Source organism: Cyprinodon tularosa, unplaced genomic scaffold (assembly GCF_016077235.1).
Source record: "Cyprinodon tularosa strain WSP-4 unplaced genomic scaffold, ASM1607723v1 ctg157, whole genome shotgun sequence".
Classification (NCBI taxonomy): domain Eukaryota; kingdom Metazoa; phylum Chordata; class Actinopteri; order Cyprinodontiformes; family Cyprinodontidae; genus Cyprinodon; species Cyprinodon tularosa.
Genome location: NW_024038405.1, coordinates 76,655 through 104,132, shown reverse-complemented (window position 1 = coordinate 104,132; position 27,478 = coordinate 76,655). Strand labels below are relative to the sequence as shown.

Here is a 27,478-nt window from a genome sequence, read left to right as displayed (position 1 = left end):
TTTTCAGAATTAATCCTTTATTGAACATGTTAAAGCACAATGCAAAGAGTGAGCTCACATGAGCAAATGTTGACAGATTTAATGTCTTGTACATAGCCTATTGTGAGCACACTTGTGTAACCTTCTTTATTGATCATCATCTATATTTAAATATAGGAGGTAGGTGTATGTAAATGTTCATCGGAACACTCAGTCAGTCAGACTGTGAAAAAGCATGAATACTGTCAGTGAAGTGATCCAGCATATCATAGATCTCATTACAGAACATGTGCATGTGCAGCAATCCACCTACTACACCATCTGGGAGTCTGATTTACCCTTGCACTGCAAGACTAATATTTGGGCTAATTAGCAACTGCAGGAACAAGAGGAAGGGGAAGGCGTTTGGGATGCATGTAAGAAAATTGCTGTGTCCGCTTAATTAAAGTCTCTCAAAATAGGACGAATAGCTCCATGCTTCTTGTCTGAAACTCCACCTTCTGTTCCTTCCAATCCTAGCTGTTGTCTTCCTTTTCCATATGCAGTATCTGTATTTTGCCACCGGGTGGTACACCACGCATGGCTAAGTGAGGGCTAGGATAATTTTTCTGACAGCTCCTCAGCCTGCTGGTTCCTGCTTCATCCTACCAGTGCAGAGGCAATCTGGAGCCATCAAAACAGCTGGCAGCTCGCCAGGGCCCATCCGTCCCACTGCTCCCACTCACACTCTAACTAATGCTGGTCTTACACAAAAGAACACAGACAGCCAAAGAATGAAAGTTGGACAGACAAGCAGAGACGTCAAAAGACTTTCAAGTGTTGAGAGGGATGACAGAAGGTCACAACAGTGGAAATTTCAGCAGCTTCTGTTTCAAAGCCAGTCTTTTTTCAATATTCAGATCGAAGTCAAAGCATTTTATCTAGTAAAAACATCAGGCTTATAGGTAAAATGTGCCTAAAATAAAAAATTAAAAAGTTTTCCTTTTTTAATCAACTTATTTGACACATAATACCTTTCAGCTACAAGAGAAACAGATATGTAAAAAAAGGTTAGAACAAGCACAACCAACAACACTTTTCTAAGAGAAAGATTACATTGCCCAATTCTGAGGTTAATAGTACATTTTTTTTTTTTTAACTAGATTTGATGATTTGGCAATACTAAATACCTTTAGACTACTTATTCTAAGTATTTAGCTGAAGAATCTACAGGTTCTAAGACTCTTAAAAAAAAGAGAAAAACAAAAACAAACAACAAAAAAAGGCTGATGGGTAAATGAGAATATTGTAAAAATATGTTGGTTTATTTTAAATCTGTAACTTTCAGGATAAGTCATATTGGAGGAAACTGCCTTTTTTTAAGCCTGAGCATCAGGCAGTCTAAAGAGGCCTAAGCGTTAGTATACTATCTTTGTTATATGTGTAAGATTTTACTGGAATATCAGGGGGAACGGACACTTAAAAGTGAGAACAAATTAATAAGAAAAAATGTGTGGTGTTTTAGAAGAAGTTTTTAATGGCTTGAAAAGCTCATATCAAATTCTCTGCTTTGGGTAAGGGGTAACTTTGCTTTAGCAAACAGGTGGGAGTCTAATATTTATTTGTATGAATCTGTTCTCTTATTTCTCTTCTCTGGGGGAGACTATGCATTCTGATGGTTTTAAATGAATGGCTTGATATGCATGTGCAGGGGCTGGTGTGGATGGTGCCACTTACTGTTCCTTCACTAACATGGTCCAGAATAACCCTCACATTTCTGACTCATTCTTTTGGAAATTCATTTTGTTTCTCTCCTTGGCTGTGGCTGATTATGTTTGCTGTATAAGATCTAAACTTGATGTCAGTTTGAAACATTATCCCTTTCAATAATGAGTCATATATGTTCTGTTTATATACAACAGCCATTTTTTACCTTTAAAGATGCCTTGAGTGTTTGTGGCACATTCCTTGATAATTTTCAGTCAGTAGATCATGTTAGTTACAGACGTTTGGCTGGCCATGCATTATAGATGAAAATCTATCTTTCCAGAAAATCCCAAGTTTTCTTTATTGTAATGTGATCTGACAACTGTGAAGGCCACAAGTTTACAGTTAACTTATTCCCATATTAACAAAACCAGTTCGCCAATTTGAGTTTTGTGGACTGGTACCTAACATAGTCTTTGGCTATTCTAGCCCATCTGCTTCAGGATTCATTGTCTTTCCCACAGATATAGCATTCCACAAGCATTGATTTCAGCAAATGGTAAACTGAGCTATTACAGTACAGTACAGTATTTCCATCCTATTATCACTAATAAGTGTTCTTTGAAGTAGTGTGACGTTTCCTTACACATTCTTATTTTTGGACAACCAGAAAGGTGGTTGTACATGAAAACATTTTTGTTGATCAGTATTTTCTGAAAAACTCAGACCAGCAAAAATACACTTCCTGTTTCACCATTTCTGCTTTTGCACATCAAAATCCCTAAATGTACTAAACTGATGTCACGTAATAACAGTAGGATGAGTTGCTGCTTGTGGTACCAACGAACAAAACAGGCCTACCTAATAGCACTGTTGCCAACTCTTAGGCAAGGAAAGCCGCTATTGGCTGGCCTAAAAAGTCACTAGAAGTCGCTATATTATGTCATCACCTCATTTGCTTGTTTGGTAATGCTTTTATCCAACCATAGCAAAGGGAAATATCAGCATAAGAGAAAGTGATAAAAAATAATCTAAAAGCATTTAAAACTAAATATGAATTCCTAGTTTTTAATGATATTATTCTTCTAGGGTGGGATCACTTTTAGTGCACCAGATTACTCAGTGCTTTAAAGTGCTTTCATCAATCACCAACAACACCAGATACAGTATGTTGCTAGTCGCTTAAAAAAATAATTGTCACTGTGGGGGTCTAAAAAGTTGCTAACTATAATGACAAAGCCGCAAAGTTGGCAGCATTGCCTAAAAGTGTGTTTCTGTGTATTGTTTTATTTGTACAAATGCAAAATCCAATCATATATTGTATGCTTGTAAATCTGAATGTTCAGTTGTGAATACATGTTTCCACTTTGTTAAACAAAGTGTGGATAAATCTGTAAATCTGTAAATGAGAATACAGTATATGTGTAAAACAGATTATATATAAAATTATGCTTAAATTATTCTTATAATAATTCTCTTTTTACACAAGTTACTTATTTACTATGTATGAATACTGCAATTCTGATAGCACTCTGTATGACAACTTGATAAAAAAAAAAAAATCTAAATGTAGATTTAGCCTTGGTTTTACTAAATATTAATGTGATGCATACCTGAGCAGCACAAATCTAGCACAAGACTTAATCTGTATAGTTAATTATTCCATGAAGACTTACACCTTAGTAGCATGCAACTTCAACAGCCAAACCATCACATTTGTAACTGGCCAATCAGCTGAGATGAGGTAACGACTTTTCAAAACTAACACTTCTGAGCTGAAACTCAAAGCCACGTTTTACATGAAAAATGTTGCTTTGTACTGTATCTGGAAACAAATCCTTAAGAAAAACATATAACTTTTGCAAACAAATAGCAGCTTGTGTTATTATGCCTTGCAAATACATATATTTATATGTATTTTTTATATATATGCATGCATTCTTTGGATGCAGAATGATGAAGCCTCAGACAAGTTCATCTCAAAGTTACAAAGGTTGTGAGGAATAGACAAAAAACTAAATCCTACCTCTTTCACAGGAGCGTCCCAAGTATCCAGTTCCAGAGCAGTCACAGACGTAGCGGTTCCATCCCTCCCTGCAGACACCATTATTTTGGCAGGGGTTGCTCAAGCACTGTTTAGGAGGCTCTTTAGAGCATGAGGGTTTGACCCCGGCAGCCTTCTGGACCTCTGCAAGGCGCCGCACATCTTTACTCTGTCCATCTATAAATAAATCTCGGATACAGCCCACATAGCCATAGTTGAGCAGAGCTGTCCACACCTCAGTGGGGAACACGAGGCCCATCTTGTTTTCTGGCAGACCCCCAAGATACAGATTGTCATCCAAGTCCAAGATCTCACTTTCTCCAGGGGCTGTGTAAGCAGTACGAAGGGTATTGATGGAGATTGTACCTAAAACGAAAGCAGTAAAAAGATGCAGTGGGGTGAGTACAACTTGTTAGGTGACCCTGCATACCAGATTATAAAAGTTGTTATTTTTTTTTGGTGGCAAAAGACAGACTATGTTTGGTGAAATACCAACTTGCAATAAATGTCAGTTCTAATCCAGTTTAATGAAGAAATTAGCCTAATTAGGGTTATACATCTGAACAGAGTAAGGATTTTCTTCATTTAGAATGACGGATGACTGTTGATAAGACTTATTAATCACAGGCGGATAGTCAATTAGAAATCTAATCTGAGATCCCTGAGAGTATCCTCTCCATTTTCCTTGGATTTCCCCTAATAAATCTTCTTTATCTATAAAGCAGTGGTCATAAAAAGGAAAAGTAAGGAAAAGAAAAATCATTGCTCTCTTTATCATCAGACGTCCTCTACCACCACGCTATCCACACACACCCAAAAAAAGGCCATGTAACCATCTTTTTGAGCTTGATTAACGGACTGCAGACTGAAGTTTTTTCACCCTGTCTGTGCCTTCCTAACACATAAATGGGTAGTGGGAGTTTGTGTGTTTCTCTGCTATGATTTATCACTCTCATTCAGGTTTAATTCTCGATCTGGAGCACCGTAAACAACAGCCTACATGACTAGACTGTAAAACTTCAGAAAAGGAGGGCCTTACTGTGAAACGCAGACCGAGTGATTAATTTGTATATAGATCTGTCACTCTCAGCACAGGGCCCATTGTGGACTTTAATTAATGGTGGTTGCCTTGTCTGCACACAACCACATCGAATAATCCATACTCTGTGATGCTGAGGATCAGCCATGGTGGTGAAAAAAAGCAGGCAAATGATGCTGAATGATGCTTACATTTTGAGTAGCAGAGGTATGCCTTTGCAGATATGTAAGAGCTTTTGGCAGGCTGCTTTAGGCTAAAGGGGAAGACTCTGAAGTCCCAGTGTCTGATAGGAGCATAGCTTTAGGTGGGTTTTCAGATCAAACTGCTTTTGTTTGAAAACAAGCCGTGAGCTAAACTTCAGTTTTCAATAAAAAGTGATGAAATAATATTTATTTTTAAAGTCATTCAAAGTTGCTCTCCACATTTTTATTGTTAGCATCTGTGAATGTTTAAATAACAAATAGCTGTAAAATTAATACACATGATTTTCTTTGCTCTTTTGTATTGTAACATACTAGATTTTACTCAACAAAAATATACTCTTTGAGTATAAATATAATACATGCTAATAATTGTGATTATGCATGCTCAAGGTGAGTCAGCCTACTTGGAAAAGTGCATGAGAGACAGCTAAATACTTGGTGCACAATGATTAACCTGGTGCACAGTAACATGTTTCAGCTCTCTTCTTAGGGTCTTGGCCCCAGGCATCTGTTCCAAGTACTTTCCCGTCGTCACCCACTGCCCCTGCTCTCTCCAGCACCAGCTGTTGAGACTTCTAAGCTCTGCACACTTGGCATGGACCACCCGTCATGCAGCCAGAACAGCTCCCTTCAGGTTACAACTAACGAGCTCACTACATCAAACTCATTAGTGAGAAAACTTTTCCCAGACTAGAACAGGTGCCTAGTTGAAGAATGAACATCGGTATGATCAGGATAAATTGTGAAAAAAGTGTCTATACTTTCAATTTTGACATCTCGCCCTATAGCAATAGAAAGAGTGTTCGATAATGACTTTTTGAATAATACATTTACAAAGTAAATTCTGCAAGAGTCATCATCAATGCCTTACGAAAATCAGGAAATAATTACACAAGCTGGACGTCTTATTCAGTCACTTCAACTCACAGGCAGCTAGTGAAGAAATTGTAAACCCAGAGTATGCGAGTTTGAACTGATACAACTCTCAACTGAGTCAAGTAGAAAACCAATGACATCCTTACAGAGGCCCTAGATTTGGACTGCTCTGCTCACTTTTCAAAGTCCTGCCAGAAATTGTGTTAACACAATCCAACTATGTTATGTCTGAAGCCACTCTACAATCCTTTGGGGAGATGAGCCAATGTCAGCTTTAGACTATGGGAAACAAAACACATATAAAGACTGATGGACAGACAATGCTTATGACATTTGCAAACAAAAGAGATACATGACATATACTTGTCTTCAAAAACATTCATGGGGATCAAATGGTGATGGGTGATGTTTAAGAACTTTATGAGAAACATTAATTAAAGTAAAATGGCTTGTCAATGTAATCTTGTATTAGCTGAAAACTTTGACTGGACCATTCAAAGAGATGCTTTTATCTAAACCAGGTGACCCATGTTAAACTCCTGCAGCTACCATGCAGGTTTAATAATGGATTCACACATTTAACATTCAATCTTCATCTAAAAAATGTGCCATGCACCTTGGATCTATCCATACATGACCTCTTATTCTGAAAAGTACCAGATTTGATTTCCACATTGCTGACAGATGATTGATGGGAGCTGTCCATCAAGCCAGTTAGAATTACTGCACTGACTAGAACGAATTCAATTTACGACTAAATGGAAGATATACGGATGAAGAAGTTTGTGTGAATGAAGAATAAGCAGTGCCCTTGATCTAACAAAGCTGATTCAAACAGCTTAATTAATCTAGCTTTTTACCTGGTTCTTCTAAAAAGTAAACAGTTATATTTAGGTGTGTTAGTATTGGCTCAACATGAAACATGTAGGACACTGGCCCTTCCAGACTGAAAACTCCTAATCTTAACAATTTGTATAATGCTGTACGTTTAAATGTGTTGTCCTGCTGCAAAAAAATATTCTGCCCCAGTTTCTAGTCTTTTGCAGCCATTATTAGTTTTACGTTCCCTAATATCTATCACCATCCACCTTCCCATCAACTGGGAATACCATAAAGAGAGTGAATAAAAAAATCATTCCCCAAAACAAGTGATTATCTTCCTTATACTTTCTAATCATCTAATACTTTTTGTTAGCTCATTAAATATATTTGGTCATTGTAAAATGAACAAAAAAAAAAAAAAAAAAATGAAAAGGAAAGGAAAGCAAAAAAAAAAAAAAAAAAAAAAAAAAACATTGGGAAAGCTACCAAACCAGTAAAACAACACAGCATACTAGCTTTCATGTATCAGGTAAACACTAACTAATTACAAAAACTGATACATGAAATGAAATCTTCATTTGAAAGGGTTCCTCTTATGTTACATTTTAAAATTAACTTTAAAAATTCCTCTGACATTAGGCATGAAAGGATGCACCAAAAAACTCCACATTCAACCCTCTTTTGATCAAACTGTTTTAGCTTTCCTGTTCTCTTAAAGGCAACCAGTCAGATTATGGAATGATGGAGGCTAGGAGAGGGGAATAATATAGAAGAAAATGGCAACTTTAACCGATAGTCTGCTAAAGACAGTTCTGTGCAGTTTATAAATAACAACAGGAGCATTTTGACCAGATAAACACTAATTTCCATTAATTGATGTTGTTAAAGGTATAGTGGAGGATTTTTGCAAATTTCTGAAAAGACCCACACTCTCTACTTTGAAATGCACATGCACAAAAGAAAGATTTGCAATTTTTCCACTATGTCAGACTCACCACCGGTAAGTGAAAATGATGAAAATAGATGTTCTTCTCCATGATCAGTCCTAGTTGTATTAATTTGCACTTCAACTTCCAGATTTTTTCTCTTTAGCAGCAAACTAACAAAACCATTGCTACTGAATAGCTAAGCAGCTAATCAATGCATTTTTTTGATACATCACTCTTGAAATTTTGTGTAAGAATAAAAAGGCGTGCAGAACTGTAAGTTCAACTTTGTTCAAAACATTTACAATTTATAATCCTCTGTGTTTTCTGTAAAACATGAGGTTAGCTACTGTAAAATAGTACTGAAAATGGGGACAAGTACGTAGGACAGCCTTATGTAAACATATCACAAGAATAGTTATCAATTAGGAGGACCACTTATTTTGATGATTCATGCCTGAAAAGAACATCCTACACTATACCTTTAACAACAATAATATAAATGTTTTTATCCCACCAGAAAAACAGACAAATCTAACTCTAACCCTCATACAACTAATTTTTGAATGCATAGGTTTATAACATAATCTTTTTAGTCAGTTAACGAAAAAAGCTTTGTCCATGGGGTCTAAAAAGGCTTTAAACAGGGAATGTTTACTAAAACCATAGTTGGTAAACTGCTAGCAATATAGTTTGGGAATAATATTAAAGTACTTTAGCAACTATGGATTTGGCAAAGCACACAATCACATCACAACCACCTGATCCAAAGACGGCAGGTGATCTAAGGCTATGTTCACACCACAGCCTGAAGTGACCTAAATCAGATTTTTTTTGCCAATATAAATATGGATTGGATCTTTTCATGGCAGTCTGAACAACACAGATCCAATTTCTTCCAATGCGACCCAGGCCGCTTGCCTATGTGGTCCTGAATCAGATATGAATCTGATCTTTTCAAATCTATCCGACCTGAATGTCAATAATACGGGCAAGGAGTTAGTGCCTGCTTGAGTGCCGCCTCAAAGCGTGATTTTGAAACTGCATTTTGAGAACTTGATGCTAAGTTGCATTTGATGTTAAGTGGTGGAACAAAGCAGTAAGAGAGTAGATTTTTTAATATTTTTACCTCATTCACAGCCTTCAAGACAAGCACGACTGTTACAAAACATTTATAAAATGAATTTTGTATGATATGGGACCTTTAACTCTTTGCTTGTCATTAATATTTGTATTATTGTTGGAATGAGAACGATTAAATAATTTAGACAAAACCTTTTTCCAACTTCTAGTGTAGCTTAATTTATTTTTCTCCATCTCTGTCCTTCCATCTCTTTATCCCTCTCTTTCAGTGAGCTGGCCCCTAAGATTTATTATCACTTTATTATCAAACCTCTACACAGGGGGTCCAAATGACAACTCAGATTTCTCTCAAACCTTTTGCATTAGCAGAACACCTCAACTTGGCATGAGATCCAGTAGACCCACTCACACATCCCCAAAACATGTTAGACAGAGGATTACTGCAATCCAGTTAAGGTACTATGACCAAGTCTCTCAAATGCGATTGTATTCTTAGTGGGAAAAGAAGCCAGTAAGATGGCTATGAGAATGAAGACAGCATTTTCTACTTCTTGCATGTCTGTTTGAAGCAGTTGTGTGTGTGTTTAGTTGAATAATCATGTAGTTGTCCTGACGAGTGTCCCAATACATTTTTAACCAATAAACTCAAATTTATAAGCAAACCATTGTAGCTCCTATATTAAATCAAAAAGTAAAAAAATGTTTCAGCAAGAAAATCTGCAATTTTCCCATCAGAAAAAGTGACCAACCTAGATTAGACTGGGATGATCATTCGCCATTTTCATGGTCTGCAGGAAGTGTTACTTATTAAGGACTGAGGTGATAATTGTGTTTGGCTTTCGTCGTCTTGTTGTAAGTGTTTTGCTGGGTTAGTATGAATACAAAAACTGATAAGGAGATGAAAAGCTATAGGAAAAATATTCTTAGTGGCTTAAGCTTTCAGGGGACTTTTCAAATCCAGGTTTATGAAAGAGGCATTATAGTGTAAGACTCAACAAAAAAAATAACTAGCCAGTTACAAATGAGAGAAAGGAAATGTAGGTTTCAGATTAAAATTCCAAAGTTCACAATGAATTATTTGCAGTTTTATTTGCTCAATATTCATCTATCGATGTAAGCATACAAATCTTTGCCTTTCTGCCAAATCTCTGCCTACTGTCAGTCACTTATTCTCCACTTGTCTGTTAGTTCCACTGCAGAGAGACATGCCCATGTTCCCAAGGGTGTGTGTTTAACTTTTGTAAGTGTGCAAATGCAGGATGTCACCACAACATGTGGCTTTATTACACTGTGTGGTTTTCGACTGCTCTACAGGAATGTTTTGGAATTGAAGAATCCAACATAGCACCATTTTTTTTATTGACCAAATTCATCAGAAATAGTGGACTGGTTTGAGGGTCATAGGTTTGTATTTGTTTTGGCTGTTTTAAATACCATTGGTAGCTTTTAGGGTTTAATGTTGGCTAATCCGAAACATTGTGTCTTGGTGAAACAAAATAAGAGTTAAAAAAAATCCTTAACAAATTCTACCTTAAATGAAAAATAAAGATTCATCATAAGTACTATTGATAAAACTCAAATGTACATAACTAGAATAAATCCCAGCATGCAATGGACAGCATAGCATTGAAGCTAAACTGCTTTGGCTAACTACAGCAGCAGTAACGAGCTGTTAAACATTTAATTTGTTTTTGTTTAATGAGTCTTTTTACACCTGAAAAGTACAACAGCATCTTGAGTTTTTTGGGGGGGGGATAGAAGATTAACTGTTTTTCAGAGAGACATGGCAGAGATGTGGGAGTTACATGTTAATGAGTTTGTTTCTAATGCGACGTGAGATGTTTCTGTTTAAGCAATGCTGCCTTGGCGTGCTTCGGTGGGGCAGTGGTTAGTGCGCACAACCCATGTAAGGAGGCATTACTCCACGACGTGGGCAACCAGGGTTTGAATCCGACCTGTGTTACTTTGTTGCATGTCTCTGCCCCTCTCTCATATCCCCTTTCCTGTCAGCCTTCTGTTGAAAAAGCAAGCCACTAGTGCCATGAAAAAAAAAAAAAAGATAAATAATGCTGCCTTTATGTGGTATCATAATTATGGTAAAAACAAAACACCAAAATAAAATGGCACATGAACACTACTCATGATCTAATTTCTACTGGAAAGAATTTATGATAGCTGAGTTGGCAAAGTGCGGTAAATTTGAACCTTTCAACATGGCAGAGAGCAGCGAAACTATTCTGTAGGGAGAATAGTGCGGCGATAAGCATTCTCTCCTGTTGTGTTTGTAGCTTACACAATGCTGTGACATATAATGTTTTAAAAATATATCACCATTTAAACTTGTGTTATGCTGCTGTTAGGTAGAATCTTTGGATCCGTGTTTCTCTTCTCTACCACAACAAAAGCTTTTGAACAGAATGTGCTCGTAAAAAGAATACATTTACAACACTGCCTTTATGCTGCACTATTAATATTTCAAGTTTAGATATTAATATAAAGTCTTTAACACCCCAGTTTTCAGATGCACATGTGATAAATCTCTCAAACATAAAAAGCATTAAATCTGCAATCTTATAGAGGGATATGAGTCAATATGTGTTTAGAGCTGTAGAGGAAGATTTTTTTTTTTTGTCTTATGCTTGTGAGAACAGGTGATCAAAAGTTTATTGGACGATCACATCCTACATTGCTTTCTTGATCATTTATCTGCCAGTATTTATATAAGCTCTTATGTAAAATTTTAAACAAGATCTGTTTTTTGCCCTTGTCCAAGTTTGTGGTTTTTCTTTTCTACACGTTGGAGTTCAATACGTATCTGGTCTAGGCGTAGGTCTAGGTGCTCTGGCAGTTGACTTCATTTTTACGTTCTGTGATAGAGCCTCAAACAAGCTTTCAAAACTATTAAGAGTAGCTGAAATACTTTGATGAATGTTTTATAACTAAATATTGTTCCTTGCAATTTTCTTTTTTTTAACCTTAGTTACAGATTAAAGTTTTCCTTACATTTAAAGATGGAGATATGCAGAGGAAGAAAGACAGCTAGTTTTTTTTAATCACGTTTCCATAAAGTAACAATAGCTACTATTACAGCTTTAACAAAAATCTCTGCTGTACTTATCTAGATTAAAATATATGAAAGAATTATCACTTATATCAAAGAGTATGGGACCCCCTATATGTAGTGCCATAATGCTTTTGTTCTGCTCTTTAACTATTGTGTCACAAAAGGGGAACTACAAGGGAACTACTTTTTACTAACAAACAGGCCTCAGCTATAACTTTTGAAATAATGTATTAGTTTTCCTTTAAGACTGACACTTTTTTAATTTGTTTTAAATTTAAACATATTATTATCATAATTACCATTATAGAAAAGAAACATTTGCTAGTAATGATTGTAAAACTCTTATTTCAGTATACAGAGGGCACCTTTTAATTACTTTATATCTCTGAGTAGAATAAGATCAGCTCAACCACAAATAGCATGAATGCAAGTGTGTGCATGTTAGTGAGGTCCAGCTGGCTTGGACAAACACAGACATGTTCCTCGAGGCCTACTGTCTGAAAATGAGGGACTCATCTTACTGATTTTAGCACCAAGACCTTTAAAGTGGCAAGATACTCTTGTTGCGTTGTGGCAATATTGACTAATTCATGGTGATGCATGATACTTAATCCTTTATCTGTGGCCTCACCTGCACAATTTGGTAATCATGGAATTTAAGTGAGGTTAATGGTAAAGCTATCACCTAATTACACCCATATTAGGCTGGCAGTACTCCAAAAAGTCTAATTTTGAAAGAATTGGGAATAATTGCCAAGAAGTTTAGTTTTACACTATTGCTCTGACTGTAATATGAAACATCTGAAGAAGCTGTAAAAATAAAGTATTCATTCTCTGCAAAAGACTAAAAAGAAAATGCTATTTGGGTAGGACTGGGCATACAGCTCCAAATTAGGCTTACACTTTGGCACAAATGATGATTCTAGAGTTATTGTAATCCCTATGGTGGGAATTTTGATAGGATGATAAAGAAAGCAACAAAAGATAAACAACAAACAGCACAATAGTTTATTCTTGCCTTTACACTAAGATGTTTTTTTTTTTTTGATAATTATGCAGTCTTAAAGATTCTGTTGTAAATGAGGTAGCATTAATATGATCAATCAATTAATCAATTAATTAATCTACATTTAAATGGTCTTATCAGTCAATTTATGATGAATTGATAATTGGACAATTTCTTAAAAACCTGATTGACTTGTATCAAGATGATCTTTCCATAACATGAAGGGCTAATCTATTTTTTTTTTCACAGTATACTGTGTAAAGAAATTGAATAAAATTATGAATAATGAAAAATTGAACAAAATATGTGAAACACATAATTTCCAATAAACAGACATGGAAAAATGCATAAAAGGACATGGTATGTCTCTCTGAAATACTGTCAGACTATTTGACTCTTTTTATCAAAAAGTAGATTTCAACTATAATAAGGCTGTCTCTTTTTAGTGTAATGTAGGAGTAAGTGCTGGAAAATACTTGTACTGTTAACAGTGCTTTTAAAAAGGAGGTTCTGGTTGTCCTCAGTGGAATGGTAAAACCTGTCTTCCACAAAGTGCATTAACACACAAAAGCCTACCGTGCTAATTGCCAGCATGTCCTATTCTATAATGTTACAAACATTTTCTGTAATCTCTTCCACTTTTCTTTAACAACATCCTCATCTTCAGAGCAAGTGAAGTGGATTCCGTTTTGGGGAAAACTTAAGGAGTTTTCATGTGTTTATATTTACAAACAACATAACATAAAGTGCATTCACTATCATTTTCAACATTAAATAGTGTAAATAATCCCAGACCGGACTCTGGCTTGACTAGTGTTTCTGCTCTAGAGTGATTCTGCTCTGGCATTTTTGATCATGCAAATATCACTGAGTTTCCACTTGAGAATAAACGGTAGTGCCCGGTAGTAGATAGCAGTAACATTACAATACTGGAATAAATTCCTTTTAAGTAAACTATAACATTTAATTGGTTCCAAACAATTTTAAATCAAATACACCTATAATGGAACTGTAATCTTATTTACGTTTTAGAAATCATTTTTGCGTTTTAGAGCATTCTGGGATGTTGCTGGCTAAATCATCAAGGTGTAACAGTGCCATTACATCGCTAATATAAAAAAATTAAATAATTACATCAATATGTACCTTAGCTAATGTTTTTGTGTGCTTAGCTTGGAAGTGACTGCCATTCATAAACCTTTTATTTCCTTTTTTAACTCTGGTACCAAAGTGTTGATACCTTAGCCTTAAAAAGGATAGTAGAGTTACTCTGAAATGTCATTAGTGAAGAGCTCAGCACTGTGCAGCAATTTCCTTAGTCCTGGGAGAGACCAGCCCCTGTTTCCATGGTAACATAGGCAGAGTAGACAGAGAGATTGTTGAGTAAAGAGAACTTGACGAGAGGTTGTGTGTGCATGTGTTAGTGTAAGTGAATATAAGTATGTGTGGGTGGATGATAGGAGGGTACTAGCCAGATAATGAACACAATCTAATTCAGCAAGACATTGTTTCTCATGGTCTGGTCCACCATAATTAAATGTTGGAGATTTGTGTCATTAGTAAAGTCAGCAGCAGTTTTCTCTTTCCTAATATGAACAAAACCTCTCAGGAGCTATGTTGTAATGAAAATGATGTGTATAAAATTGGAACTTCATATATTTTTAGTTTTCAAAAAATATATGTCAATGTTAAATGGAAGATGAATATAATAATGATTTTGAGAGTGATTAAAAGCTCAGTTTAGAAAAGCAATGTAATAGTGCTTTAGGGGGATAGAGAAATAGTTTAATCTAATTTCCACCTCTTGAGATGGAGTGAGAAACATGGTTAAAGGGTATATTTAATTTGCAGCATGACATGGCTGGACCCTGGTTTTACACTCACTAACAAATTGCTGCCTCAATAAGCAAATCAACAGGAACTAGAGAAGTGAAGCATGAGCCTTTAAGAACAAATTTTTGGGCAGAAGTTGTTCTGCTTCTTGACAGTTGAAGTTGCATCAGTAATATCAAAAGCCATACATTTCAGAATTTTTAATAATAAAATTTGTTTTTTGTGCAATCTACACAATCAGGTAGAGGTATTTTACTTTTTTCACTCACAAGATTTAAAGGTAATCCAGAAGTAGTGATTTTCATTGGGTAAAGAAGAACTGAGCCTCTACTTAATGATAAAATATGTACTATAAGAAACATGTAAAGGATGGCTTCATAACTATATATATATATATATATATATATATATATATATATATATATATATATATATATATATATATATAAATAGCCACTTTGTGACAAATAGTCATCATGGATTATGGTTCCCTCTGTTACTCAAAGGACCATGGAGGTGTTTAAAATCGGGGTAATGGGCTCTATGCATAGTTGAGCTATGCATAGAGCTCTTTTGTTTCCTGTTTTTTGTCTACCAGACAAGTCACCAAGGCCAGACACACTTGGATTAACCATTCCATCCAGTAATGAAAGACAGGAAACAAAAGTGCTGCCTTAAGTTCAGGAAGTAGTGGAGTTGTGCATAGAGCCCATTACAAGTAAAACGTATCAGGTCTTGGTTCAGAGCTCCACAGCAGGGGTGTCAAAGTGGTTCCAGAAAGGGCCGTGTGGCTGCAGGTTTTCTTTCCAACCAAACAATAGCACACCAGACTCCAGTCATCTAATCAAGGGAGTCCAATCTGAACATGATGACTTAATGATATGACTGGAGTCTGGTGTGCTATTGCTTGGTTGGAAAGAAAACCTGCAGCCACACGGCCCTTTCTGGAACCACTTTGACACCTGTGCTCTACAGTGTGAGTGGATACTGGTTTGAAAAATTAGACCCATGCAGGACTCTGGTATGGTTTAAAACAGAGCAGGACTGCATGATGAAGAAAGAATAGTCTAGGATTTTACTTTGGAATGTGGCATGCTTGGTTGACTAATTTGCAATCAGACTGATCTTAGCATCTTTCCGAGCATATCCGATCGCTCCTAACACACCACACCTAGCAGGATTACCTCCCCGATAGTCAAGGCCAAAAGGCCCTCTCTCAGAAAGGGGAGTTCGGGAATAAATCTGTAAGATAATTCTTTTCTATGAGCCCCCATTTACTTAAATTATATATTTCAGCAGTATTATATAAGATAGCTCAGATGTTATTTCTTTTCCCCATTTCCTTCCTTCTCCTTTGCAGGTCCTTCAACTACTACAGTGTTCAAATTTAAGAGGAATTGAAAGTTACCTGATCTTCCATCTCGCTGGAAGTCCACATGGTACCATTCACCATCATTTACTTTTTTGTTGACTGCCTTGGTCTTTGTGGTTCCTGAGCCCATATCTAATAGCAAGTAGAGATGGCCATCCAGCATCTCAATGGCAAAGAAGTCAACTTTAAGAGTTTGTGGTGTCTTGGAGTCTTTTGGTTGCTGCTTTGGCTTGCCATGACTGAAAAGTAGAAGGCCGTTGGGTTCGGTGGTGCGGAAGTCAAAAGAGATGGATCCTGTCTTCTTAGCATTCCATTTGTTAAGAATAATATATGACTCGGGTGTCTCAAATGTAATGGGATCCAGAGTGGCTACATTCTCACACTTAAAGGCCACAATGCCATGGACTTTCATCTTTGGATCACCCTGCTTGGCCAGTCTGGACAACTCAAGCCTTACATCATTGTTTTTGTAAACAACCTGAATTGGAGAGAGAGAATGAAAATTAGTCCAGGAGCAAATTCACAAAAAAAAAACAAAAAAAAAACACAGAATACACTTTCAAAACACAGTGTAAAATGTAGTCCATGAAGCTTTTAATCCTCCTGACAGCTTGATATTTGCTTCAAGAATTGGACATTTTTGTCACACTATACCTATGGGCGAGGGGTTTCACTTATGTCGAACCAAATGTCATTACTTCTTTCTGCTCCTTTTATGCTCCTTGTCTAAAGGAGCACAAATTGTACTATGTGCTCTAACTCGCCTACTGACAGGTAAAGAAGAAAGATATGCATTTAGATTTTTACTGCCAGCAAAAGTCTGTAATGTTTCAGTTTTTAAAGCACCTGTGAAAATGTTTGGAGGGAAATGTCATATAAAAGGTTTGAAGTGAGAGGAACTGAAACAATCTAAGCTAATGTCCTTATCACAGGTCAAGATTAAAATGCTATTTAAGGTCCTGGCTGGAGACTATGATTTTAAAAAAAAGTTAGCAGATGATGAATATGCCAATATCCAAATGCCTTTCAAAGAATTGGTGCATGAGCTAACTCATTTATTCTGTGGCACTCAGAGTATTTTGAACTCAATTTAGAGATTGTTTAGGTGAAAATCTCTCAACAATTTAATCCTGCAACCTTTATACATTATTTGTTTTAGGTCATGCTCTCAGGCAATGATTATATCCAGAACTGGATTTAGCATCAGTGGGGCAGACGAATAAAATGGAATGGAGCTGCGACCTCTGAGCGCCTATAGAGAGAGGGTAGAAACTCAATGTCATTCATTTTTTATGCCAGCTTCAACCTATTCAAGGTTACTGGGGTCTGAAGTCTGTCCAAGATGATGTCCAACTGGGAAAGAGGGAGGCTACATCCTGGTCAAACTGCACAATCAGTTTTATGTGATCCAGCAAAAACATCACATTTTGTCATGCTCTGTATCAGATTTTTATCTTCCTTTCAAACCAAAAAAAAAAAAAAAAAGTGCATAATTGTAAAGAAGATAAATGCTACATGTTTTTCAAAATTATATAAAGCTAAAATCTAAAAAGTGTGGAATGAATTTGTCTTCATACAGATGAGTTGATATTTGTGCAACACCATCATTCATCAAAGCTGTAAATCTTTTCGTGTATGTTTAAAGAACTCTGCAAAACTGCAAAACACTTGAAGCTCAACAAATATGGATAAGGAGTGCCTGGGAAAAACAAAATTTAAGTCTTGCCAAACTAGTTTAGCTCTTCATATAGTTTGGGCAACTCTAACACATAGATTAATGTATTTTTTGGGGGTTCATTAGATTTTGGTAAGGTCTTTATGTATTGCTGGAAGGGGTACTTTAATCTTTTGCAAGCTAAAATGGGTTTTTCAACTTGCAATTAAGTAAATTAAGCTCAACTTATCTTTCCATCCACTATAACCGGCTGTACTAACAGCAGAGGAAAAGTATCCTATAAGCCATCCTTTACCACTAATCAAATATTATTTTTCTCCTAGTAAACTGTAACCAGACATTAATTCCACACATACTACAAATTTCTGACTGGAACATCATCTTCCTTCTTTGATTTATTTTTGTGCGCGTCACAAACATTATGAAAGCTCCAGGGCTTCCTGTGGGGCAATATACATGCTCCCTATCAGTGTAACTTTGGAATAATTTACATTTTTATGCTGATGATACTCTATATTTGTCCTTAAATCCGGATGAGCTAACCTATAACATATACTACAGACAAATCTTGAAGACATAGAAACCTGAAAGACAGAAAATGTTATTCAGTTTCAAAAATAGTAAAAAAAAAAAAAAAAAAGCTAATAGTGTGCTTCAAAGAGCAGGTTTTCTGAAGGTTCCTTGAATTTCTAAAACTATGAGAGGCAGCTCTTTTAGTTATCAGATTCCTCTACTGTGGAACTAAAGACCAGTTAAAGTAGACAACCTGTCTACTTTTAAAACTAGGCTTAAACCTTTAAATTTTGTTAGGCTGCTGGGGAACATAGGACCTACGTTATATAATTTTTTATTCTCCAATTCTGCACTGTTTGTTAGTTCAACCTCTTACTATATGTTTTCTCTTCTTTATCTCAGCTGACATGTAGACATGTTCACTGATTAGTTAGTGCATTTAGTAGCAATGCGTTCCAGTGTGTATGAGGGGCATCCAAAGACTTCAATCTTGCTTTAATTTGATGAGACTGTGTTCTCCCAGTATTTTAAAGGCTTGTCAAAATATTGTGTAGCAACCTTTATGCAAAACAGTTTTTTCAGAAATGGAGTCTTGTGTCGTGAGCATCTATACAGCCATGGCTGTAGAGTACATTGCTTATTTTTTTCTTTGATATGATTCCAAGTCTTTTTTAGCCTCACCACAGGTGAAAGTAGTCTCTTTGACAATTTTTGAGGGGATGGTTTTGTTTACTGTGTCATTCTAGGTCTTTCTTAAACTCTCCAAAAATGAAAGTAGGCTCTTGGAAAACTACTCCGATAATTCTTTTTGTTGGGATCTGGAGGTCTGTCCACTTTTGCCCACCAGAGGGCGCCAAGGATTCCTCCTGAGGGCTTTCTGGGTCTCCTGGAGCTGATTGCACCACCTGTTGCTCGTTTGCTCATCAGGAGACCAGTATATAAGGAGGCAGAGGACATCACCCCAGCGCCGGAGTGTTTGCCAGTTATGGTTAGCAAGCCTGAGCCAACCTGCCTGTCTGAATCTTTGACTCCCTGAAAACCTGAACCTGATCCTGATCTGTTTTGTCTTCTCTGCTTCCCAGGTTGAACCTGTCTGAATTCAGAAACCCTGAAGAGTTTCTCTGTTGGAAATCTGTCTGTCTGATCTCTGAAGAACCCTGGAGAATCAAACCAGTCAAAGACCTGCCTGCCCGCTCTCTGAAGAATCTGGAAGGAAACTCAAACCTGTGATCTGAAAACACTCAAACCAAGCTCTGCCTCCACCAAGCCCTCAGTCTGCCGACAGCCTCTGGGCCCTCCTGGTTCCCCCCCCTGCCGGTCTGCTCAAACTCCAGAACAGGTACAGACCTGCACCTCCACATTCTGCAAATTACCTGGACTTCTGCTAACTCCTCTGTCCCCCTCTGCAGTGAACCCTGTCTTGACCAGTCCTGGATCTGATAACCCCCTGACCTGTTTATTGTACAAATCCTTTAATAAACCTTTGAACTTTTTCCCTGTCTGAGTGTTCTGCACATGGGTTAGGAACCTGAAACCAAACATGACACTTTTAAGTCCTCTATCAGAATTCTTACAAGTCAATTTTAAATGGCATGGTATTGCTGCCTTGGACGGTCACTCACGGGTTTCCCTACTTCCTCTGCTGTCCATTGGCAAAGATCGGCTGGAGTTAGCCTTGGATAGACTAGTGTCCATTAGCACTAGTAATAGTCCTTTGTTTATGGATGTTCAAGTTCGGCCTGTTTCTTTTTCTTTTTTTTTTTTATAAATAAATTAAATTGAATTAGACTGCTAAAATTAGACTGGTGTCAGTAGGCATCGCTAGGTGGTAGTAGTTGTAATTTTTGGGCTGACACCATGCCCTTCAGTTTATGGTAAAATTATGTTTTTACCACTTCCACATTATTGTCCAAAGTGCTGCCTCAGCGCTGCCTGGAACATTCATATGTTTAGAAATTCTCCATGATCAAATGCCATCAGTTTTTTTTTTTTTTTTTTTTTTAACATTTTGTAAATGAGTTATTTGCTTTTACACCATGAAATATTTTGTTTTACAGCTTGGTAAAGCACACCTTTTTATTAGACCATCAGTTTTGACTTAGCCAGCTGTTATTCATTTGCACTGATGAGGGTGACAGGATGGCTTTCTAATCAGTAATATATTTCAGTGGATTTCTTGTTTCAGAAAAAGGATTTCAATGCCTTTTTCTGCCTCACTTTCTACTAATGTTCAATGCTATTTCCACGCCACTGGACATTATTACTAGTACATTTAGAGTTTATTTTTTTTTGTTTCTTGCTATGTTTGTATTACCTGTTGTGTTACCAACACCTGTAAACATGTCCCATTAACAGCACCTTAATAAATATGTTCACTGTGTACTCATTTTAACTTCTGTATGTTTTTTCATGGTAAAGTATTTTAGTATTGGAGAAATAAAAAGTAATATTACCAGAACGTCAACCCAACAATAAAATTGTATAAAGTAGTAAAGGAAAAAAAATTCTGTTATCTCTGCCTGTTGGACTTGATGGAACAGATATAGCAAATACACCAGAATCAATTTTTATAGTCAAGACAAAGGGCACCTTTCAAGTTAAAGAAGCTTTGGACAGAGCAATGCTTTGCTCTGCGCTAGTAGTACTGCACTAATTTTTCATCAAGCATGGTTGTGACAACTGACCTATTACTGCACCACCATTTCTTTTGCCATCAGAATCAACAGGGAAGGCACACTGTAGTAACTCGGGCTAGTGTCTGCACACAAATACTGCAACAAAGCCCCAAGGGGACACACCATTAGTCAAGGAATAGAGCACATGCTGTTAAACTACATCTTATGTGCCATTGCAACATACTAGGAGGCTGACCTGTGAAGAGGCACCTGTGCAATTTCACACTATAGGCAGAGATGGGGTGCTCAGAGTGAGCAAATGTAGTGAAATGGCAAAGCGTGAATCAGCCAGAAATCCACCAACTGCATCAATACTCTCTCAAATCTCATAATAATTTGTGTAAATGACTTTTCTTATTATTAACAGGTTAATGCTATTTGAAGAGAAAATATAACATTGATTGTTTCATTTACTTTTCTGTTCATCTATGCATTTGTTTACCTTCCTTTGCAATCTACTATTTTCAAGGAAAACTGATAAATTATATCTGCTTTAAAACTTTCTCTGGAACAGAGATTATACATCAACTACAGTAGGCCTTTTGAGTACTCAAACTTGTACAGTATAACATGCAGAAGGCATTTAGGGGGGGTTGATTCTCAATCCAGTTGATTCCTTGCTGCAGCATTTGGCAGCAGCCTTCAGATGAAGTTCCAGCACACTACAGATAAAGTGTTTGAGATTTAACTACCGTACTTAGAAATTGAAAATTTTATGCTATATAAATTAATCACCAATATAATCCCTAATTCTGATTCTAAAACCATGAAACATAATTTATAGAAAAGCTTAAACTGACATACCACCTGATGCATTATCATAAGGTGTTCTTTTTTTGAAAACTGATATTCAAGTAGCAATATCTCGCCAGTATTTGTCATTCACTTGAAGGTCTGAAAATAATAATAGTAAATAATTGTGAGCTGGAATGTAACTTGAGGTTCCTGACCCTGTGTGCAGGATTATCTTTAGAGCTGCTTTGGAAGCACGGTTTTGGAAATCACCAGACTGTTTTACCCATTTCTGCGACAAGATGTTGAGCTTCTTTTGAGACTGCCAATTTTGTGACTAATATGTGATTTTGTTTTTAAAATTACTTCTACATTCTTTTATGAATACACTTTAGAATTTTGTTCACACTTGAATTTTACAGAACCAAGGGACATGCAGTCTTTTTTGCATATTTAGTATGTGGTGAAATCCTAATCCTTTTATTTCGTTCTATTAGTTTCGGTAACTGGGATTACAACAGTGTAAATTACCCTAGTATGTTATACAGGCTCAGCTCTCCACCTGTTTTTATTGTTCTTCCAATTAATCTTGCCAGACAAATTGGTGTAATGATGTGAAGGATATTTATTCTTGGCACAATTATGGTATCTTAATTTGAGCATTATGATCAAAGTCGATGGGTTTTCTGTCAGCCACTTCTAGAAGGATAATACATCATGTCACAAGTAATATCCGAGAGATTTCTTTGAACAATTAGTTCACTGTAAACCTCTGGTATTCAATGATTGCAATCCAATTTAGTACATTGATCGAGAGAGTGGCCTCATTGATCAGTAATATTCATATCTGCAGCAATTTCTTAAAGCCATCATTTCAATATGAGAACATTTCTTACAGTAAAATCAATATCATAAAGAAGTACACAAACTCTAAATATACAATGGAGGTGCAACCTGGCTCTTTCAAGATGTAAATGGTGGACACTAAATATGACTAGGAATAAAACAATTTGAAAAATGGTAGACAGTTGCTTTGACCTTATATGAGATTGGTAGTCGACCCATTGGGGGTGGGGGTGTTTCCCGACTGTTTATGAAAATTCACTACCTTATCTCTAGATGAGTATTTTTCTTTAATGTATAATTTACAGAACTGCTGGAGAACAATGATAAATTCCAGAATAAGACAGAGTTTAGGAGGTATCTTGGAATTGGTTCAACCTATGTCTTAAATATTGTATGTCCACAGATACAGAAATTTGCATCAAACTATTTTAAGAGAAGAGGTATAGCAGAATTAAAGAGAATGTTCAGAAAGACACAAGGGCAGTGTGTGGGTGTGAAAGGCCAGTTACGATGTCCTGAGGTGAAGCCAGTGGTACATTCCATACACCCACGAGTCATAAGAGTTCACATAGAAGTGGTGTTTACCTCCTTCAGGCAACCCATGAAGTTGTTGCTAACAGGAGATCCAGGCAGGTCCGCTGTACTAGGGCTCCCTCCAACATAGAAAAAGTCATCCGAGCCCAGCATGGTATAGTCCTCCTGTGTATATCCTGTGGTGGTCAGAATCCCATCTACAGATATGGTTACCTATACAAGAAAGCACAGGGAAAGGACATACTATAGCGAGGCAAACTAAATTATCCATATTTACTCCTTTTCCTTTGTCAGTCCCATATTTTCCTGTTTTATAATCCCAAACCCATTTTCATGTCTGATTTAAGTGTCCTTTTTTCTTGTTTTTATATTATTTTGTCCAGTTTCATTAGTTGGAAGACCATAAACCTTCAAAAGAATACAGTTTTGGTCATAAAGTTAGTAAACTGCCCATACTACAGTGTTAGTATTGCCTTCAATGCAACTTAAAAGTAATTTAGCAGACACAAAAATGGTGTTAGTATAACGTCATCTTGGTTAGTTAAACTGAACTCATATTTTAAATTAGTACATTTAGTAGTTAAATTAGATCACAGCGTGCCTCTAGGTTAGAAGGGGACACATGCAGTCACCTTTTAGTATGGAAAAAAAGGTTAGGTTACTAAGAACATGCATGTATTTGTATTTTCTTTTTGTTTAAAAGTAATCAAAAAGAAACAATTCCCATTTTTTTATGTGGATACTGAATTATATTTTGTATACTTGTCACAGTGTCACATACATGCAAAAACGTATGGAAGAGTTAATGAGCACTGCTAGAGCACAAAAGGAAAACACAAAAAATACTAGGGAAGAAATAGCAAACACAGTTCAGATGTAACATACATGTTGGCTAATGCAGTTTTACATTTCCAACATGTACGTGAAGAGGATGACATGCAAAGTGAATGGGGATACAACTGGCTGAGCCACAGAGCATCAGTCCAGCCAGAGAAGAGGGCGTCTTGATTATTAATCACAGCTTGTTGCAAATGGCTCGAAAATGATGCTCCTAAAAAAGAGTGGGCCAAACAGAAGTGGACAAAAAAACAGGTGTAACAAACTAAGTGAAAACCAATGAATGAACCGAGAAATAAAACTAAAAGAATTTGAAAAGTAAGCAGAAGAGTACCAACCGCAATTTCCCTTATTTTGTAAATGACGTCTACAATAAAAAAAAAGAAAGAAAAGAAACACACGGCAAACCCAAACTAAGAAACAATTAGAATGATATCTACCGAACAATGTAGTTTGTTTACCATAGCGTGTCCAATGCCTGAGTGCTTTGTGGAAAAGGGGGGAGAAAGGAAAGTAAAAACTGTGAACAGAATAACGATTGTTACTCAAATAATATATGATGGTCAATACTGTTAGCACATTGTTAAACAACAAAACCCATACTGGTTAGTAGAATGGTACATTCCATGAATGATGTTAGTTTGTTTCCAAAGCATGTTAGTGACATAGAGAAAATAAAAGGGCAAAATAAGTTCAACAAGAAAAAAGCTGACCAAGAAAAATAAGAAGAATGCCCCAATAGTGGAGCGAGAGCTCATCCAGTGATTCTGAAACTTTCTTTATAAAGTTCAACTCTTAAGTGTTTGAGGCCAAACAGCAGCTGAATTACAGAAAAAAAGGGGTTTGGAGCAAAACAGCATGATTTAAGATATCATATGGTTTAAAAAAGAATCCCTAAAGCACATCAATTGACCCTCTTTAAGTAGTTTTATGTTTAAAGTTAATAAAAACCTTTTTAACATGTTAATATTGTTTAAATATAGAGATGTTTTATTATTGTTTAGTCATCAGCAGTTTCCCAATCCAGCACATCAGACCTTTTTTTTTTTGCACTCACTTGATACTTTACCTTTCATTTGGTCTTACTGATGAACTTTAGGATCACTTTACTGCAATGAGACAAAGAAAGAGGACCTGACAACGAATGAGGAGGATGGATATTTTGATCCCCCATAATCCATGCATTCAGTATGCTTTTTTTTTCTTTTATATTTGAATTTGGTGAAAGTTCAAATTGTAAAGAGCCAGTGCTTTGTTAATAACTACAGTGCAGAGTCTGAAATTAAGCATTTTAATGATACGGTAAAGATAAACACTTTCCAGCAAGGGAGCAGGAACAAATCTAGAGATTTTCTCTTGTGTTCAACTGCTAACTGCAAGAAAAAAAAAAAGTGTTTACCTGTAGTTCAATAGTCTAGCCTAACCATTTGATTTATAAAATCATAAACTTCAAGTTTTTTAGGTTTGCGTTAGTAAATACATATGCATGAACAGCAGAAAATTCCTTATATTTTTTCCATGGTTATACTTAAATACTTTTTTCTGCCTTTTTTATATAAACCAGCCAGTATGCTTTTATAAGCACAAAGTTTATAAATAGTAAAATTAAGGACTACACTATGAAAAGAGGCACCTCTACTTTAAATAATGCTCTTGTACTTATACTTTTACACAATGTAATTCATCAAAAGATACAATTTTGTAAGCTTTAAGTATACTTCAACAAATATTCAACTTTATTAGATAATGTTATATCAGCGGCAAATTAAGAAAGTATACTTTGTTAAAATGCAAATAATATATTAAACCTGTTAACCTGTAGAAACGACCTGTTCTCATTAAGCTCATATCCCAAATCCCAACTGAATAATCCCTAGAAGAGCGTTGTTAACCTTTTTGTCCTTACTGAACCTTTTTGGGGGCAGTTATTACTTTGAAGAAAAATAACATTTAATACTATTAAGTTACTCAGATGTGGTTTGCATAACATATTACCAATGACAAGAAAAGAGAACGGGTGAATACGTGTGTCAACTAAACATTTTTCTGTGGTCATGGATCTTACACTGCTGGGGCATTTTTTCTACAAAAATGTTGTTGGGAAAGAAGCATTGTTTTTTTTGACAAAAAAAGTCAACAGACCACTCATTGTGTTAGAGAACAGATTGTAACAAATCTTTTCATTGATTCACTTTTACCACAAAGGTTAATTTATTTGTTAATAAATTTAATTTTCTTACCCTCCTCAGAACAGCTGGTTACTGAGACTATTTAATGTACCTGTGTCTGGTACAAATCACAGGTAAAACATTTTCATTGTTTACCAACAATGGCTCATTAAATTATGGGGGCTCTCTACAATACATTAAAAAGCTACTGGAAAGACTCTTTACTGTCCTTCTTAGTCTTCCACTCTTGATTGACATTAAGTAAGAATAATGTGATCATTCCAAACATTATAACAGAAATAAGCTAATAGAAGTGAAATTGTTTGGATCCCATTAGAAAGAGTTCCTGTGTTGAAAATTTTCATTTTCTTCGACTCTCATCTTGGATGTACATTTTCTAACAGGAAGTTAGCTAGACATATTTGGGCTTTGGATGATAAAATTAAGTATAATTACCCCAACTTTATTATCATATAACATCTTCAAATGAAGTATCTTTTGTACCCGTAAAAAATATAAAAATAAATTAAAAATCTGTTTTTATCCTTAAAAAATAATTTTGCGGAGACTATTGAAATCCACGTGGACAGGCCAAGCTTTTTAGTTTGAAATAGAAAATCATAAGTTAATTGTAGTCTTAATTTAATTCTAGATGTCCTTGCTCTCTTGTGGTCCTGTTAAGGTGTCCATCAAAATGATTAAATTAGGTTATCCAATTCAGAGTTGGGGGGAAATATTCTATGATGGCAGTGGTTTAAGTAAATTTAATTTTTTTAATTAGTTAATCTTTTCATCACCATTTTTACTGTTACCTGACGTAGATTCCGTGTAACTTTGACATCATGCCAATCATTGTCATTAAATTTTCCATTGACTGGCTCCACAAGAGCTTCAAAGGCTCCAGACCCCAAATTAATGACGAGTGACACAGCCCCATTTTTCAGCGCCAGGTTGACGTAATCTGCAGATTTGCCCGTGTGCAGCATTAGTCCGTTCCTCTGTAGGGTTTTGAATGACAATGTGATTTCATCACTGCTGCTTTGAATCGGGTTCAAGGACAAGTCGTAGCAGAAGAACTCAGATCCTTTGAAGGTTGCAACATACTCTTCTTTTCCTGAGGAGACAAAAAAGAGAAATGTTTCATCAATGTTGGGGCCTCTCGGGGCTTATTGGGAAGGCCATCTAAAAGGGAAAGAATGCCTCAAAATGCAAGTCCACTAAACTGCTCTAAATACAAGGAAATGTACACCAGAACAGATATTTAGTATTTGAGGAGATACATTCAACTTTGTCACAGCATTTTTTTGTATGGCAAACCAGAGTTTTTACAGTGTGATAGACATGCAATTGTGATTTTTAAATTAGATTAGATTCAACTTTATTGTCATTGCACAGGTACAAAGCAACAAAATGCAGTTAAGGTCTAACCAGAAGTGCAATAACAGCAAGTGCAGGATATGCAATGCTATTACTATAAAAAATAAAACTAAAACTTGAACCGAAGTTTTCCGATTTAAAGTGCAGTGGAAGGTCATTGCATATTACAGTTAAAGTACGATATTGCA

The 27,478-nt window shown here is 36.1% G+C and overlaps 1 protein-coding gene across 8 annotated transcripts in view; it reads right to left on the bottom strand.

The window, feature by feature from the left end:
- LOC119780193 (neurexin-1a) overlaps positions 1 to 27,025 on the bottom strand; it is a 215,687-nt gene extending 188,662 nt beyond the window's left edge. For 4 of the 8 annotated variants that reach the window (XM_038280112.1, XM_038280113.1, XM_038280115.1 and 1 more), the window contains exons 1-5: positions 26,726 to 27,023; positions 24,207 to 24,230; positions 22,960 to 23,121; positions 15,970 to 16,411; positions 3,692 to 4,075 (exon numbers count right to left, since the gene is read on the bottom strand). In XM_038280112.1, coding sequence (XP_038136040.1) covers positions 3,692 to 4,075; positions 15,970 to 16,411; positions 22,960 to 23,121; positions 24,207 to 24,230; positions 26,726 to 26,899 — 1,186 coding nt within the window. In that variant the 5' untranslated portion in view covers positions 26,900 to 27,023. Of the gene's footprint in view, positions 1 to 3,691; positions 4,076 to 15,969; positions 16,412 to 22,959; positions 23,122 to 24,206; positions 24,231 to 26,725 lie in introns of all 8 variants that reach the window. The other 4 variants (XM_038280119.1, XM_038280114.1, XM_038280125.1 and 1 more) reach the window with 3 other exon arrangements.
- Positions 27,026 to 27,478: the final 453 nt, after the last annotated feature.